This window comes from Erinaceus europaeus, chromosome 14, assembly GCF_950295315.1.
Source record: "Erinaceus europaeus chromosome 14, mEriEur2.1, whole genome shotgun sequence".
Taxonomy (NCBI): Eukaryota; Metazoa; Chordata; class Mammalia; order Eulipotyphla; family Erinaceidae; genus Erinaceus; species Erinaceus europaeus.
Genome location: NC_080175.1, coordinates 45,734,589 through 45,749,195, shown reverse-complemented (window position 1 = coordinate 45,749,195; position 14,607 = coordinate 45,734,589). Strand labels below are relative to the sequence as shown.

The 14,607-nt window shown below is 54.7% G+C and overlaps 1 protein-coding gene across 3 annotated transcripts in view; it reads left to right on the top strand.

Moving 5' to 3' along the window:
• Positions 1 to 8,936, top strand: part of RPTOR (regulatory associated protein of MTOR complex 1) — a 352,764-nt gene extending 343,828 nt beyond the window's left edge. For 2 of the 3 annotated variants that reach the window (XM_060171822.1, XM_060171821.1), the window contains 6 exons: positions 4,727 to 4,833; positions 5,647 to 5,774; positions 5,857 to 5,943; positions 6,450 to 6,566; positions 6,802 to 6,931; positions 7,531 to 8,936. In XM_060171822.1, the coding sequence (XP_060027805.1) occupies positions 4,727 to 4,833; positions 5,647 to 5,774; positions 5,857 to 5,943; positions 6,450 to 6,566; positions 6,802 to 6,931; positions 7,531 to 7,599 (638 nt within the window). In that variant the 3' untranslated portion in view covers positions 7,600 to 8,936. Of the gene's footprint in view, positions 1 to 1,713; positions 2,018 to 4,726; positions 4,834 to 5,646; positions 5,775 to 5,856; positions 5,944 to 6,449; positions 6,567 to 6,801; positions 6,932 to 7,530 lie in introns of those variants that run through there. The other variant, XM_060171823.1, reaches the window with a different exon arrangement.
• Positions 8,937 to 14,607: the final 5,671 nt, after the last annotated feature.

The following is a 14,607-nucleotide window of genomic DNA, read 5'->3' as shown; positions in this document are numbered from 1 at the left end:
GTGAACCACCTGGAATGGAATTAGAGAATCCCATGAAAGGAAAGGTCTCACCCGAGTAATGAGGCTGAAGGGTTGATATTCCATGCCTGACATCTCTGGACACAGTCTGAAATGAAGCATACTGAGCTTTTAAAAAAGTATTGGACAGGACAGAGAGAAACTGAAAGGAGAGGGGAAGATGGAAGGAGAGAGAGAAAAATACCTGCAAACCTGCTTCATCGCTCATGAAGAATCCCCCAGGGGTAAAGGAAAGAGACCCAAACTCCCATCCTGAGGCCCCTGGACAGTGAAGTTGGGGAGGGGGCAGGGCTGCGTATGAGGTGCCCCTTTGCTTGGCCAGCACAGCCCATAACTAAGGAGCAGGGCCATGGGGGATGTCAGCCACCTCTCTCAGTTCAAGAGGAATATCAGGCTCCCCTGATCTCCCTGATACCCCTGTGGGCTCAGGCACAAGGAAGTGAGCAGGAAGACACCCTGGAGGCACTCCAGAGAGGCTCTGCTGACTGGCCAACAGGAAGCAGTGGTACACAGGTGCCGGAAATGGCCATCGTGGTGATGACTACTGACGTCACAGGAGTCAGTTCTCACCCTTCTGCTGGTCATGGTCAGCAGGAGAGTCATGTCCCCTTTGCTTTCACCCCATCTCCCAATGATTCAGCTTCCCTGGAAAGAGCTGGGCATCACCAGTGGGGTGTGTGTGATATGGTCCAGCCCCTCCCCTCCCATGCCAGATTGGCTGTCCCCTGACAGGCAGTGCCCCCACCCCCCCACTTCCTGTTAGCAGGATGCAAAACATTCTCATCACAAACTGACTCCCCATACCACACTCTTTCCTGGACTTTTTCTGAAGGGATGTAAGGTTCCTGAAGCTTCTGGTGCTTAGGAATCTGCCCAGGACACTCCCTTCCTCACCTCGCCCTGGAGCCTGTCTGCAGAGGGTGCTGGTGGACACTCGCAGGGCTGAGAGCTGCCACACAGATGGCCTGGGAGGAGACAGCCCACCACAGTCAGGGCAAAGCTGGTAGGGTGCACAGTGACCGCTACGTGCCCTGTCAAGACCCCACTTTGCCTAAAACAGGGACATGGCCCATTGAAAGAACTTCGGGGCCCAGCCCTAGCAGAAGCCAAGAGCAGGATGGCAGCAGAGACTGGGAGCAGTGAGCTTCTGTGGAGCTCTAGTCATGGAGTCCAGACACAGGCTGCTGCAGGCCAAGCCATAGGGGCCACTGACACATTCTGCTGTGTTCTCTGGGACCACCTCACAGAGCTGCTGGGCTGCTGTGACCCACAAAGCTGGCAACAACTCCAAGATGGTCTATGGTCTGAGGCAGCATCCTTAGCCAAAGTCTTGGCATCGAGGTCAGCTCCCAGAGAGAAGACTCAGACCCGGGATGCCCTGAGAACAGCAGATGTTCCCAGCTTAGGGTCAAGGCCAGCTGGGACAAAGCCCACAAGCAGAGTGTTCACTGGAATTTCACTTAAGATGTAAAAAGCAGGGGGCCAGGCAGTAGTGCACTGGGTTAAGCACACATAATATGAAGTGCAAGGACTTACACAATGATCCCAGTTCGAGCCCCCAGCTCCCACCTGCAGGGGGGTGCTTCACAAGCACTGAAGCAGATCTTCAGATGTCTATCTTTTTCTCTCCCTGTCTTCCCCTCCTCTTGATTTCTTTCTGTCCTATCCAACAACAATGGAAACTATGGCCACCAGGAACAGCGGATTCATGTGCAGGCACTGAACCACAGCAATAGCCCTGGAGGCAAAAAAAAAAAAAATTAAAAGCAGGGAGGTGATGCCATTCAAGACCAGTGGGAGATGCCTGTGAGGACAGTCGCCATGAGAAGAACAGAAGCAGCAAGTGCTGGTGAGGACAGGGAAGACAGGAGACTCCTACCTGCCGGGGATATAGATGCAGATAGCCACCGCCCTTGGGAAGCAGCCTGCAGATTCTCCAGACCATGAAACAGGAGGCTGCCAGCTCATCTGGCAACTCCTCTCCTGCCATCTCTTTGAAGAGCCCAGGCAGGAATCTGAACAGACCCAGGCACACACCTGTTTCCAGGTGCCCAGCAGCAGGTGGGTAGTTAAGCAGCTGTTGCACAGATGCACAGTGGAGTACCACACAGCTGTGAGAAATGATGAAACCTTCGCCACAACAAGGAAGAAAGCAGAAGTCATGTTGAGCAAGATAAGCCCAAAGGATGACAAATACCACAGTCTCACTCACTGATGGGCTCTGAAAACAAGGCAGAGGGTGAATCCTCAGAAGACTGTAGTCTGTCACAGAGATCACCTGGGAACTCAGAAAGGAATGGGGTATTGTGGGGGGGCTGGGGACCCAGTGCCCTGTGGTAGAAGATGATGTCACCATCTTGGGGAGATGTAGAACTGGACTCCAAACAAGACAATTCTGTAAACCAACATTTCCTCCATAAAGTGATTTTATAAATTGTTTTTAATGTATAAAAAAAAAAAGTAGGGGCTGGGGAGACAGCATAATTATGTAAAAGAGTGATATCTTTCTCTTATTAAAAATTTAAAAAATGGCCACCAGGAATGGTTTACTCTAAGTATTGGTACCGAGCCACAGTAATAAACTTAGTAGCTATTAAAAATAATCAAAAGCTAAATAAATAAAACATTTTTAAAAACGGGGGGAGACTGAGAAGTGATTTAGGAGGTAGAGTACACACCTTGCATATGTATGGATCCCTGACACCATATGGGAGTCCCAAGTGGGGCTGTGTGTGGTGGGCTTGGGGTCCATTCCTTTCTGCTCATGACTGGCCCAGCAGACATGAGTCCCCAACACCAGATGTGCCAGAGTGATACTCTGGTGCTCTCTCATTAAATAATTTCTTTTAAAAAAATTGGGGGGTTGGGCTGTAGCGCACCTGGTTAAGCACATGTTACAGTTCACAAGGACCCAGGTTTGAGCCCCTGGTCCTCACCTGCAGGGGAAAACTTCATGAGCGGTGAAGCAAGGCTACAGGTGTCTCTCTGTCTCTCTCCTCTTTGTCCCCCTTCCTTCTCGATTTCTGGCTGTCTCCAACCAATAAATAATTAAAAAATAAATAAATAAATAAAAGCATCATTGCCATGGGATGTACAGAGAGCTTTTTAAAAAAAATTTTTAAGGGACCAGGCAGTGGCACACCTGGTTGAACACACATATTACAGTGTGCAGGGACCCAAGTTCAAGCCCTCCATCCCCACCTGCAGAAGGGAAGTTTCATGAGCAATGAAGCAGTGTTGCAGGTCTCTCTCTCAATCCCCCTTCTCTCTCGCTTTCTGTCTATATCAAGTAAATACAGTAAAACAATTAAAAAGTTTTCATTTTAAAATGTTTCCTTTTCTTGCCAGAGTTATTGCAGGGGATCGGTGCCTGCATTATGAATCCACTGCTCCTGGAGGCCATTTTCCCCATTTTGTTGCCCTTGTGGTTGTCATTATTATTATTATTGTCATTGCTGTTGTTGTTGGATAGGACAGAGAGAAATGGAGAGAGGAGGGGAGACGGAGAAAGACCTGCTTCACCAGCTGAAGTGACTCCCCTGCAGGTGGGGAGCTGAGGGCTCAAAGTGGGATCCTTATGCCAGTCCAAGCACTTTGTGCCATATGTGCTTAACCCACATCGCTACCACCCAGCCCCCTAAAAAAGCTTCAAGACAACTTTTAAGACATTTAAAAACTGGGACAAGGGGATCCTTGAGTCACATAGCCCATATATGAAGTTCAGGTTTAATCCCCAACACAATATAATAAGAAGACTGGAGGTAGTGGACAGATGATGATGGCACACCCAATAGAGACCCAGGTTCAAGCCCCCCAGGGTCCTATAGGGGAGGAGCTTCAAGAGCAGAGCAGCAGGTGTCTTATCTCTTTCCCTCTCTATCTTCTCTCCCCATCTCAGTTTGTCTCTGTCCAGTAAATAAATTTAATATAAAAAAATAAGACAATCAAATAGAGCATCATAATATTGGAATGATACTTTGGTCTCCTTTTTCTCTCTTAAAAGTAGAACAATAGGAGGCCGGGCAGTAGCGCAACGGGTTAAGTGCACATGGCACAAAGCACAAGGACCAGTGGAAGGATCCCAGTTCAAGCCCCTGGCTCCCCACCTGCAGGGGAGTCGCTTCACAGGCAGTAAAGCAGGTCTGCAGGTCTTTCTCTCTCCCTGTCTTCCCCTCCTCTCTCCATTTCTCTCTGTCCTATCCAACAACGAATGACATCAACAATAACAATAATAACCATAATAAGGCTACAACAAGGGCAACAAAAGGGGGAAAAAATGGCCTCCAGGAACAGTGGATTCATGATGCAGGCACTGAGCCCCAGCAATAACCCTGGAAGCAAAAAAAAAAGTAAAATAATAAAGATTTAAATAATATTTTTACAAAAGACCAGAGTACAGCTTCATTGTTCTCAGGTGGTACCAGGGCTCGGACCTGGGGCTTCACATATACAAGGCAGGTATCCTGCCACCAAGCCACCTACCTCCCTGGTCCTGAGATGAATTTTTTTAAAAGCAAAACTGACGAAACAGCAGCTGCTGTTCCCCGGTGGTGGGGCCCGGTTCCTCTCTTGTGCTCTGTTCTGTGTGTGAGGCCTGGAGACACCTCCCCACTGTCCCACCTCAAGTGGGCAGTCTCCGGCCACAGGTCCCAGCGCTGCTCACCAAGTGCTTCCATGTGGCCTGACCTTGTGTCCTCTGTGTCTCCAGGAGCCGGCATGGTGGTGGACTGGGAGCAGGAAACAGGCCTCCTCATGAGCTCCGGGGACGTGCGTATCGTGCGGGTGTGGGACACAGACCGGGAGATGAAGGTTCAGGTAGGTACCTCAGGGTGCACCCCAAGACTCCAGCAAACCCCTGGTGTGTGTGTGGGGGGGTTGTCAGTAGCTGAGCCTCAGCCACAGGGGCTCTGCAGTGAGGCTGGGCAGGGACAGATCGGGACAGCAGAAGCCAATTCTGCCATCGCACATCTCTCACGGTATACTGACCCCACACCACTGCATAATTAAACCTCTGCTGACGCTAATTACTCTCAAATATTACTTTATCTGTGCAAATTAATGAGTATCTGAAAGTAGTGGGTAGAAAATATTTTAAATTAAAGTGATTAATGTTGGGCCCCGTGCTTTTCAAAGAGCTTTCAGTCTCAGCTTTTATTTCAGTTAGGGGCCATGTTCATTGTGCCCAGGATGTCCCGGGAAGGAGGTGCAATGGGACGTGGGTATGGGGGTGTTGGCCATGGCGTTGAACCCAGGCCAGGCTGGTAGAGATTTGCCGAGTGCACACCTTCACCGTGTGTGTGTGTGTGTGTGTGTGTGTGTGTGTGTGTGTGTGTGTGTGTGTGTGTTGGGGGGGGGGCGCACAGGTCACAGCTATTCTTCCCTCAAGGACCCCTGGCCAAGGAGGTACTGAGCCCTAGCAGGGGTTCCCTCTCCCCCTAGGGCTGGAGTCATACACGCACACTCCAGCCTGGCTGGTCCTGATTCCGGGATCCCCTCTTCTATCTGTCCATCATGCAGGCCTTGCAGCATCAGCTGCAGGGAGACCCTGTGAGCTGGTCTGGGCTCATGAGGAGATCTGGGGTGCGTGGGGGGCCTACCCACAGGCTCAGGGTGCTGTGTCTCCCCCAGGACATCCCCACAGGCGCCGACAGCTGCGTTACCAGCCTGTCCTGCGACCCCCAGCGCTCCCTCATCGTGGCTGGCCTGGGTGACGGCTCTGTCCGAGTCTATGACCGCAGGATGGCACTCAGCGAGTGGTAAGGTCCCTCACCTCCCCCCCAGACACCCCTCCCACCCCACTCAGCCCTTCCTCTGAGCCATGTCCCCCCACACACACAGTCGCGTCATGACCTACCGCGAGCACACAGCCTGGGTGGTGAAGGCCTACCTGCAGAAACGCCCTGAGGGCCATATCATGAGCGTAAGGTAAGAGGCCCCACTGTCCCTGAGTGTCTGTCTGCTAGGCAGACACTCACTGCCCCTTAAACATGTCCTGGCATTTCAACAGCTGGGAATCAGTGGCATTTCAGGGCTGTAATTCCTTCCTGCTCCAGGGCTAGCCTGAAAGGTCAGAGTCCTGTGGGGCCAGCACACTGTGCCCCTGCTCTCCCTGCCCCCCTGCAGGGATGCAGGTGGGGGCTGCCCTGGGACAGGCTCCCCCCCCCCAGCCTACCATCAACCCCCAGGCCCCTGCTAAGCCCTATGCTGAGAGTTGGATATTTATGCACCCATTAAAGGGATGGCAGAATGGGATTTACAAGGGGAGGGGCCGCTGTCGCTGCCACCAAGCACCCCTACAGGCAGAGCATCACTCCTGAAGGGGGGAGAGGGGTCTGGCTGCAGTGCACGCAGCAGAGGCTGCTCCCTGGCCCAGGCTGCCCCCTTCCTGCTGCAGCAACCCCAGGGTGGGGAACTCACTCAGACCTCCACAGTGTCAACGGGGACGTACGCTTCTTCGACCCCCGGATGCCAGAGTCTGTGAACGTCCTGCAGATCGTGAAGGGGCTCACGGCCCTGGACATCCACCCCCAGGCCAACCTGATCGCCTGGTACGTGCCTCCCCCTCCCCACAGCATCCAGTGTCCCAGACTCACACAGGCGGCAGGGGGCTGGGGGGAACCAAACCATGCCTGGGGCACATCCCTGAATCCTCCCAGAGGTCCCCACGCGTCCCCGCCGCCAAAGACATACCCACTCCTCTCTCTGCATGCAGCCCCCCCCCCCGCCCACAGCCCCCCTGCCCTGTAGAATTGCTAAGGCCCTGTCCCCACCCCCCATCCCCAGTGGCTCCATGAACCAGTTCACGGCTGTGTACAGTGGCAGTGGTGAGCTCATCAACAACATCAAGTACTACGACGGCTTCATGGGCCAGCGTGTAGGCGCCATCAGTTGCCTGGCCTTCCATCCCCACTGGGTGAGTGTGTGGGGGCTGGGGACCAGCCTCATCAAACTGGCCACCCCAGGGTGCCCAGTCTCTGCAGTCCCATGACCCATTTGAACCCCACTCACACCCAGGATCATCTCTGGGCTCCCTGCCCCCCTCCTGTGGGCACAGGAACAGGGGTGCTGTGCTGCTTGTTGCAGCTCAGATATTGGGGAGCAGGGGCAGTGCTCAGTAGAGGGATGGGAGGCTGCTGGCATCTACCATCTTCCCCAGAGTCAGGGGTAGCTGTCACTGCCCCACAGATATCTCCAGCCTACTGCTGTCCCTGCCACAGTGCTGTCCCCACCCCACTGCAGTCTCTGCCCCACTGCTATCCCCACCCCATTGCTATCCCTCACCCCACTGCTGTCCCCTGCTCCACAGATGTCTCCTGCTCCACTGCTGTCACCTGCCCCACTGCTGTCACCTGTCCCACTGCTGTCCCCTGCCCCACTGCTGTCCCCTGCCTCACTGCTGTCCCCTCCACACTATCCCTTGCCCCACTGCTGTCCCCACCCCACTGCTGGCTGCACCCAGGAGGCAGCCACTCAGCTCTCTCTCTCTCTCTCTCTCTCTCTCTCTCTCTGCAGCCTCACCTGGCCGTGGGCAGCAATGACTACTACATCTCCGTGTATTCGGTGGAGAAGCGCATCAGATAGCTGGCGCAGCACTGCCAGCCTCCCTATGCCTCCCTCAACACTGGCCCCACCTTGGCTACTAAGGGCCCATGGCAGCCCTGCCATCTGTCTGTCTGTCTTTGCTGTGCCACCCAGGAAGCCCAGGGCTGGGCCCCTGCCAAGGATACAGCTGCCGGGCTCAGATCTCTCTACCTGCTATGGGGACTGATGGAATGGGAGGCTCATCTGATTGTCCATAGGCCACAGGGGAGCTGCCTCCCACTCAGTCATCCTGGGGACTGGCCAGCAGGCACTCGGCTGCGTCACCAGCTGTGAGGACATGCAGCCCTGCCTGGGGATACCCACATTCCCTGTGCCAGTGGGCAGCGCACTCAGACAGGGCAAGAAACGACACAGGTGCCTGGCCCAAGCTGGCATGTTGGTGGGGACACCCACGGATCCTCATGAGCCCCCCCATCCTGCACACCAGCCCTCCCCCAGCTCAGGCAGGTGGGACATGGGTACGAGGTTCTGCTCCACTACCTCAGGCCCCGTCTGCTACTCACACCCGGCACAGCACACATGCATGTGCCCGGGCCACACGTGTGTACACTCATCAAGCCTGAGGGCTCACGCTCCCAACACCCCTCATACTGGACACACGCATGGCGCAGGTTGTGCTGCCCCACAGCCACTGACCAGATCAAGGAACCAGGGTCCCTGGTGCTGGTCCCCCGTTAGGCACAGCTGGCACCCAGGATGTGCTAGGAACCAGACACAACCTTGGAGAACAAACCAGAATGATGATTATTTTTTAAAGTTTTTTTTTCCCCTTGGGAATCAGGATTATCCACAGGGAAGGGCAGTGGGTCACCTAGTTCCTGTAGTGACTGGGGGTATGGGCTAGGACTGTGGTGGGTACCTGGGGTTCCTCAGGCCAGCCCTGGCATCCCCCCTTAGGGGGCTGTGCCCAGCATCTGAGGGCTGGGCAGGCAGGGCCAGAAGGTGACCATTGTCCCCACCAGCTGCATGGCTGCTCAAGCCAGGTCCTGGGGGAGCCCGGGAGGGAACACATGAGGCCGCAGTGTACTCTGACTGCGGTGAGCTGTGGCTTCCAGGCCAGATCCCAGAACCTTCCATGCCAGATTGCCCTCAGCTCTAGGCACCCATCCTGCTCTGCCCTTGGTGTCTGATGCGAAAACTCAATCATGAAGTGAACCAAACCAGGGCTCACAGAGCTCCCCCAGAAGGCTCATTTATCTCTATTTATTTTACCAAAAGGAGACTTGGAAGACTTAACAGAACACAGGACTGGAATGTGAAAATGAGAGCAGAAACAGACAATAAACTGTTAATAAAAATACTTACGTGCACAGTGACCAGCAACTCTGTCTTTCCAGATAGCAACATGCTGGGGGCCGGGTGGTGGCACACCCGATAGAGTAGTACTTCTGTTACCATGTGCAAGGACCGAGGTTCAAGCCCCCAGTCTCTACCTGCAGGGGAGAAGCTTCACTAGCAGTGAAGCAGGGCTGTGCTATTTCTTTCACTTTCTATCATTTAAAAAAAAAAAAAAGAGGGAGTCGGGCTGTAGTGCAGCGGGCTAAGCGCAGGTGGCGCAAAGCACAAGGACCGGCATAAGGATCCCAGTTCGAACCCCGGCTCCCCACCTGCAGGGGAGTCGCTTCACAGGCGGTGAAGCAGGTCTGCAGGTGTCTGTCTTTCCTCCTCTCTGTCTTCCCCTCCTCTCTCCATTTCTCTCTGTCCTATCCAACAACGACAACAACAATAATAACTACAACAATAAAACAACAAGGGCAACAAAAGGAAATAAATAAATGGGGGGAAAACATGGCCACTAGGTGGAGCCATGCAGGCACCAAGCCCCAGGGATATACTGGGGGCAAAATTTAAAAAGTGTACAGTCGGGAGATAGCATGACTGTTCTGCAAAGAGATTCTCCTGCCTGAAGCTCTGAAGTCCCAGGTTCAATCCCCAGCACCACCATAAGCCACTGCTGAGCAGCACTGCTAGATAAAGCAGTGTACAACTTCCAGTGGGAGCTTACTGCCCCCTTCTGGCCCACCAGTGTCCCAGAACTCTCTCCTGCCTAGCCTCAGCCCCCGTGCAGCAGTTCCTTTTCTGCTATGGACGTCCCCCTCTCTCAGAGGACCCCCACCCCAGCCACCCATGAGTAGGTACTATGCGAAGTAAGAGTCCAGAATCAGCAGTGGGGAGAAGGGGGTATCCCAGGTCATTTCAGGAGCATGGCTCCCTAAACACAGCTTGGGGACAGGCTCTTGTCACCCCCTTCCATGGGGAACTGGGGCCCGGGTGCTAGGGAATAAGCCTGAGACCACACCCCTGGGAGCAACAGCAACCAGGGCATCTGGACTCTAGAAGACTCCAGAGGGGTGGTGGGAAACGGATGAGGGGCACTGAGGACCAGGTAGGCACCACAGCCCCAGTCATACAGGCCACCAGGAAGTACTGGGATATACTCAGACTCACTCAGATACCCTGTCCCTGCTGAGGGGTCCCCTGAGGCTCCCCACTAGCTCCAGGGCTGCTGAGGCCCCTGGCAAGAGGCTGGTGGCCCTGCATTTAGTCTGGGGTCAGGGCTGGACAGCAGCCTTGGGACCAGGGACCAGCCAGGCTGGGAGGGTAGCTGGAGGGAGGCAGCAGCACTACAAACACCCCCCAAATGGTGGGGTGGTCTCTGTGAGGAGTAAGGTAGGGGGGCTGTCTGCCCCCCTCCCATCACTGCTGGTGGAGAGGGAACTTGGCAGGACCAGGATGGGGGAAGGGGTAGGTTTCCTGTTCCTGGAGCACAGCTGCTCTAGGGGGGGTGGGGGGGGAGGGCTGTCACTATAGAAACTGGGGTCTGAGCTGCTGGAATCCCGGAATGAATTGAACTATATTCTGCACCTTGGGGGCGGCCTTGGCCCAGTTACTTTTCTCCCATTAGTGTCAGTTTTCCTGCTGCTGGGCCATCTATGGCTCCCAGGGACACGTGGCCAGCAAGACACTGCCCTCTGTGACCAGGTCACTCGGTCACTCAGGCCAGGCAGGCCCCGTGGGGACACCAGAGGTTCCTCCCACATTCAGTGTACAGGAAGCAACAGGATGTCACGCAGACCTATATCCCCTTCACAGCCGGTCACCTCTGTCTAGCAGGGGCGTGCCACCATGACTGCAAGCCCTGTGTTTGGGGGCCCCTGTGGTCTGGGGGAGCCCTCATACTCTGTCTCCCATCCATAACTTGGGCAGGTGGCCCCCTGGGAAGGGAAAGTGAGGGGGCCCAAAAAGGGCACCACTGCAGGTCCATGTGACATCCCAGCCCCAGCAGTGGCCCTCCTTCCTTTCCATTCCTCCCCATCATCCCCTCCCTCCTGTGAGGGCCTGGGAGGAACAGAGACACCCCCATTATGAGGGGGCTCTCAGGCCAGCAAGCCCAGGTTCTGATTGGGGCCCTCCTCCTCCCCCCTCCACTGGGGTTTCATGGGGGCCCTATCTGAGGTGCCTGTAGGGACAGTGGGTGGGGCTGGGCTTGGGGAACCAGAAGACATCCCCCACCCCTCAGCCAGCAGCTCCAGGCCAGGGCTGTGGAGCCCCACCCAGGGGAGGCTTGGCTCTCAGCTTGCTGCCTCTGCACCTGTTTCCCTGGGCCCCCTCACAAGGACCCCTAAGCCGAGGGAGTTGTGTGGGCCAGAGTGAACCAGAGTGCTGTGAGACCACAGCCCATGTCCACCCTGGACCCCCGCCCCCAGCCCTGTCCCCATGTTAAATGTAGCTTCATGTGGGAATGGCCTTTGTGTGGGTCAAGCCCAGATTCAGGGTTGGGGGGTCCCCACATCCCCACAGAAAGGGGGCTGGGAGGGTGCACTGTGGAAGGCTCTGGATTTCTATCCAGGTCCTGATTTCTGTGCAAGGTCCTGATTTCTATCCCCAACACCAAATGTGCCAGAGTGATGCTCTGGGGTCCCCCACATCACCACCACTAATAAAATTCATTTTCACAGGAGGAGCAAGGATCATTTATGAGCCTATGCAGTACCAGGCATCAAACCTGGAGCCTCCAGTAAGCAAGTCCTGAGCTCCAATGCTGAGCTGTCTTGCTGGCAGGTGACTTTTATTTATATTTACATTTTTTTGCCACCAGAGTTATGCCTGAGGCTCAATGTTTGCACAGCTCCACCAGTCCTGGTGGCCATTTTCAGCTTTTAATAGAAAGTGGGCAATGGGTACAGAGACAAAAGGAGAGACACCGGCAGCACTGATCCACCACTCAAAGTCCTCACCACCACCACCACCACCTCGGATCCAGATGACATTTCAACAGGCAGCCTTAGCTCCATGATGGCAGGCAGCCAGGAATCACACTGTGGAGACAGTTTTAAGAGGATGAGGAGGGCTCAAACCCAGGTCTTCATGCCTGGTAACCTGTGTGTTCTACTAGGTGGGCTGTCTCCCAACCCCAAGAGGGAGCACTTTCTGGGGGCATTAACTGGTCTGAAAAGCCTCCAGAATCCTGAGACCCTCCTAAGCTACCTTCTGCTGCCTGGAAGCGAGGGGAGTGGGATGGATACGAGGTACAGCATGGGAGGAGACAGCTCCTCAGAAAACTAGGGATTCTCTTCTGTAAAAAGAAAACAGTAGGGGAGTCGGGCAGTAGCACAATGGGTTAAGCGCAGGTGGTGCAAAGCACAAGGACCGGTCTAAGGATCCCAGTTCAAGCCCCCAGCTCCCCACCTGCAGGGGAGTCGCTTCACAGGCGGTGAAGCAGGTCTATAGGTGTCTCTCTTTCTCTCCTCCTCTCTATCTTCCCCTCCTCTCTCCATTTCTCTCTGTCCTACCTAACAGCAACGACATCAACAACAACAATAACTATAACAATAAAAAACAAGGACAACAAAAGGGAATAAATAAATATTAAAAAAAACAAACAGTGGGAATCTGGCAGTAGCACAGCGGGTTAAGCACACGTGGTGCAAAAAGCGAGGACCGGCTTAAGAATCCCAGTTCCAGCCCCTGACTCTATACCTACAGGGGTGTCGCTTCACAAGGGGCGAAGCAGGTGTGCAGGTGTCTATCTTTCTCTCCCCCTGTCTTCCCCTCCTCTCTCCATTTCTCTCTGTCCTATCCAACGACGACAATAATAACTACAACAATAAAAACAACAAGGACAACAAAATGGAATGAAGAAAGAAAGAGAGAGAGAGAGAAAGAAAGAAAAAAGAAAGAAAGAAAGAAAGGAAGAAAGAAAGGAAGAAAGAAAGAAAACAGTGCAGGGGGTCAGGTTAAAGGTTAGGGTTAAGCACAGGTGGCACAAAGTGCAAGAACCAGTGTAAGGATGCCGGTTGGAGGCCCTGCTACCCACCTGCAGGGGGGTAGCTTCACAAGCGGTGAAGCAGGTCTGCAGGTGTCTGTCTCTCTCTCCCCTCCTCTGTCTCCCCTCCTCTCAATTTCTCTCTGTCCTATCCAACATCAATGGCAACAATAACAAGGGTAACAAATTGGGAAAAAAAATAGCCTCCAGGAGCAGTGGATTTGTAGTGCAGGCACCGAGCCCCAGCAGTAACTCTGGAGGCAAAAAGTAAAAAAAAAAAAAAAAAAAAAAAAAGTATATATTTAGACTTTGCAAGCAGAGATGGACCCCCCCCTTCCCTTTCTCCTTCTTCCTTCTCCCCCCAATTCTTTTTCTTTCTTTTTGCCTCCAGGGTTATTGCTGGTGCTCAGTGCCTGCACTACAAATTCACTGCCCCTGGAGGCAGGCCATTTTTGTTGCCCTTGTTGTTGTTATTGGTGGTGTTGGAGGGGGAGAAAAAGATAAAGACACCTGCAGACTTGTTTCACTGCTTGTGAGCGACTCCCCTGCAGGTGGGAAGCCATATGGGCTCTTTTCTTTCTTTCTAACAGTGTGGAAGGCAGGAGCTCAGGGGAAGCCCCACAGATGGTGGGTTGGTGCTGTGGAGTGTCTCCTTCTCTTTATATGAAATAAAAAGACTGAAAACTCCAGCCTTGAAGAAAGACCTTAGCACCACAAAAAACAAAAATAAAAAAAAAAAACCCTGGTGTAAATCCTTTCTTTTCTGGTGTTCTCTGTGTGTGTGTTTACAGTCCTTCCCATGGCAGCGTCACCCTGGGATGCAGGTGGCCACGGCGACCCCAGTGGTAGGCTGGGCTAGGTCCCCTTGTGTTGGCCTGAAGCTGCCTGTGGCCCTAAGAGGGGGCCAGCTGAGCACACAGGGCCCCGGCCAAGCCACCTGTTGCTCCTAAGCCAGAGCTGGCTGACACAGGGCATGGGGACCCCAAGACTCAGGTAGCTCCACTTTAGCTTGAGCCCCAGCCCCGCAGCATGAAGCCGGTAGGGACCCACAGGAAGGGGAATCTCCATTGGGGTGACACAGGTCTGCTGGCCCCAAGCTGGTAGAAGTGCCCCATGGCCCGGGTCACTGAGGGAGCCAGGATGGAGAAATGGGCGCGCTCAGAGCAGGATGTCGCCCAGCAAGTGTCTCCGGCTGCTGTGACCGCTGAGCAGCCAAAGCACAGCACCCCAAAGCGACTCCCACTGGGGGTGCGGGGCAGTCTGCTCTCACCCATTGTGGGTACCTGGTGGGGGGGGGGGGCCAACGGGAAAGGCGGGTGCCATCCTTAGATGTAGAGGCCCCGCCAGGACACACCAGCTCTGCACCCCTGGAATGCCTCTACCCGGGGCGGGAGCTTTTTTGGGGCGGGGTGTCTCCCCAGGACTGACCGCAGGAAAGCGCGGGGGGGAGGGGAGGAGAGCAGCAGGTGTGCCATCCCGGTGGACCCGCCCCTGCACCGGCGCTCACCGGGGACCTGCCCGCTCGCAAGGGTGCGCCAGACAGACAGGAGACCGGAACTTTGGGGCCAGTCTGCGCTAGCAGGAACTTTCTGGACGGAACCGAACGTCCGGCCTGCGTCGCAGCCTCTCCCCTGCTCGGGTGGGGGGGCGGAGCCGGAGGACAGAGCCGAATGCGCACGCGCTGAGGAGGCCCGCGGTCGGAGTTCTGCGGCGCGTGGACC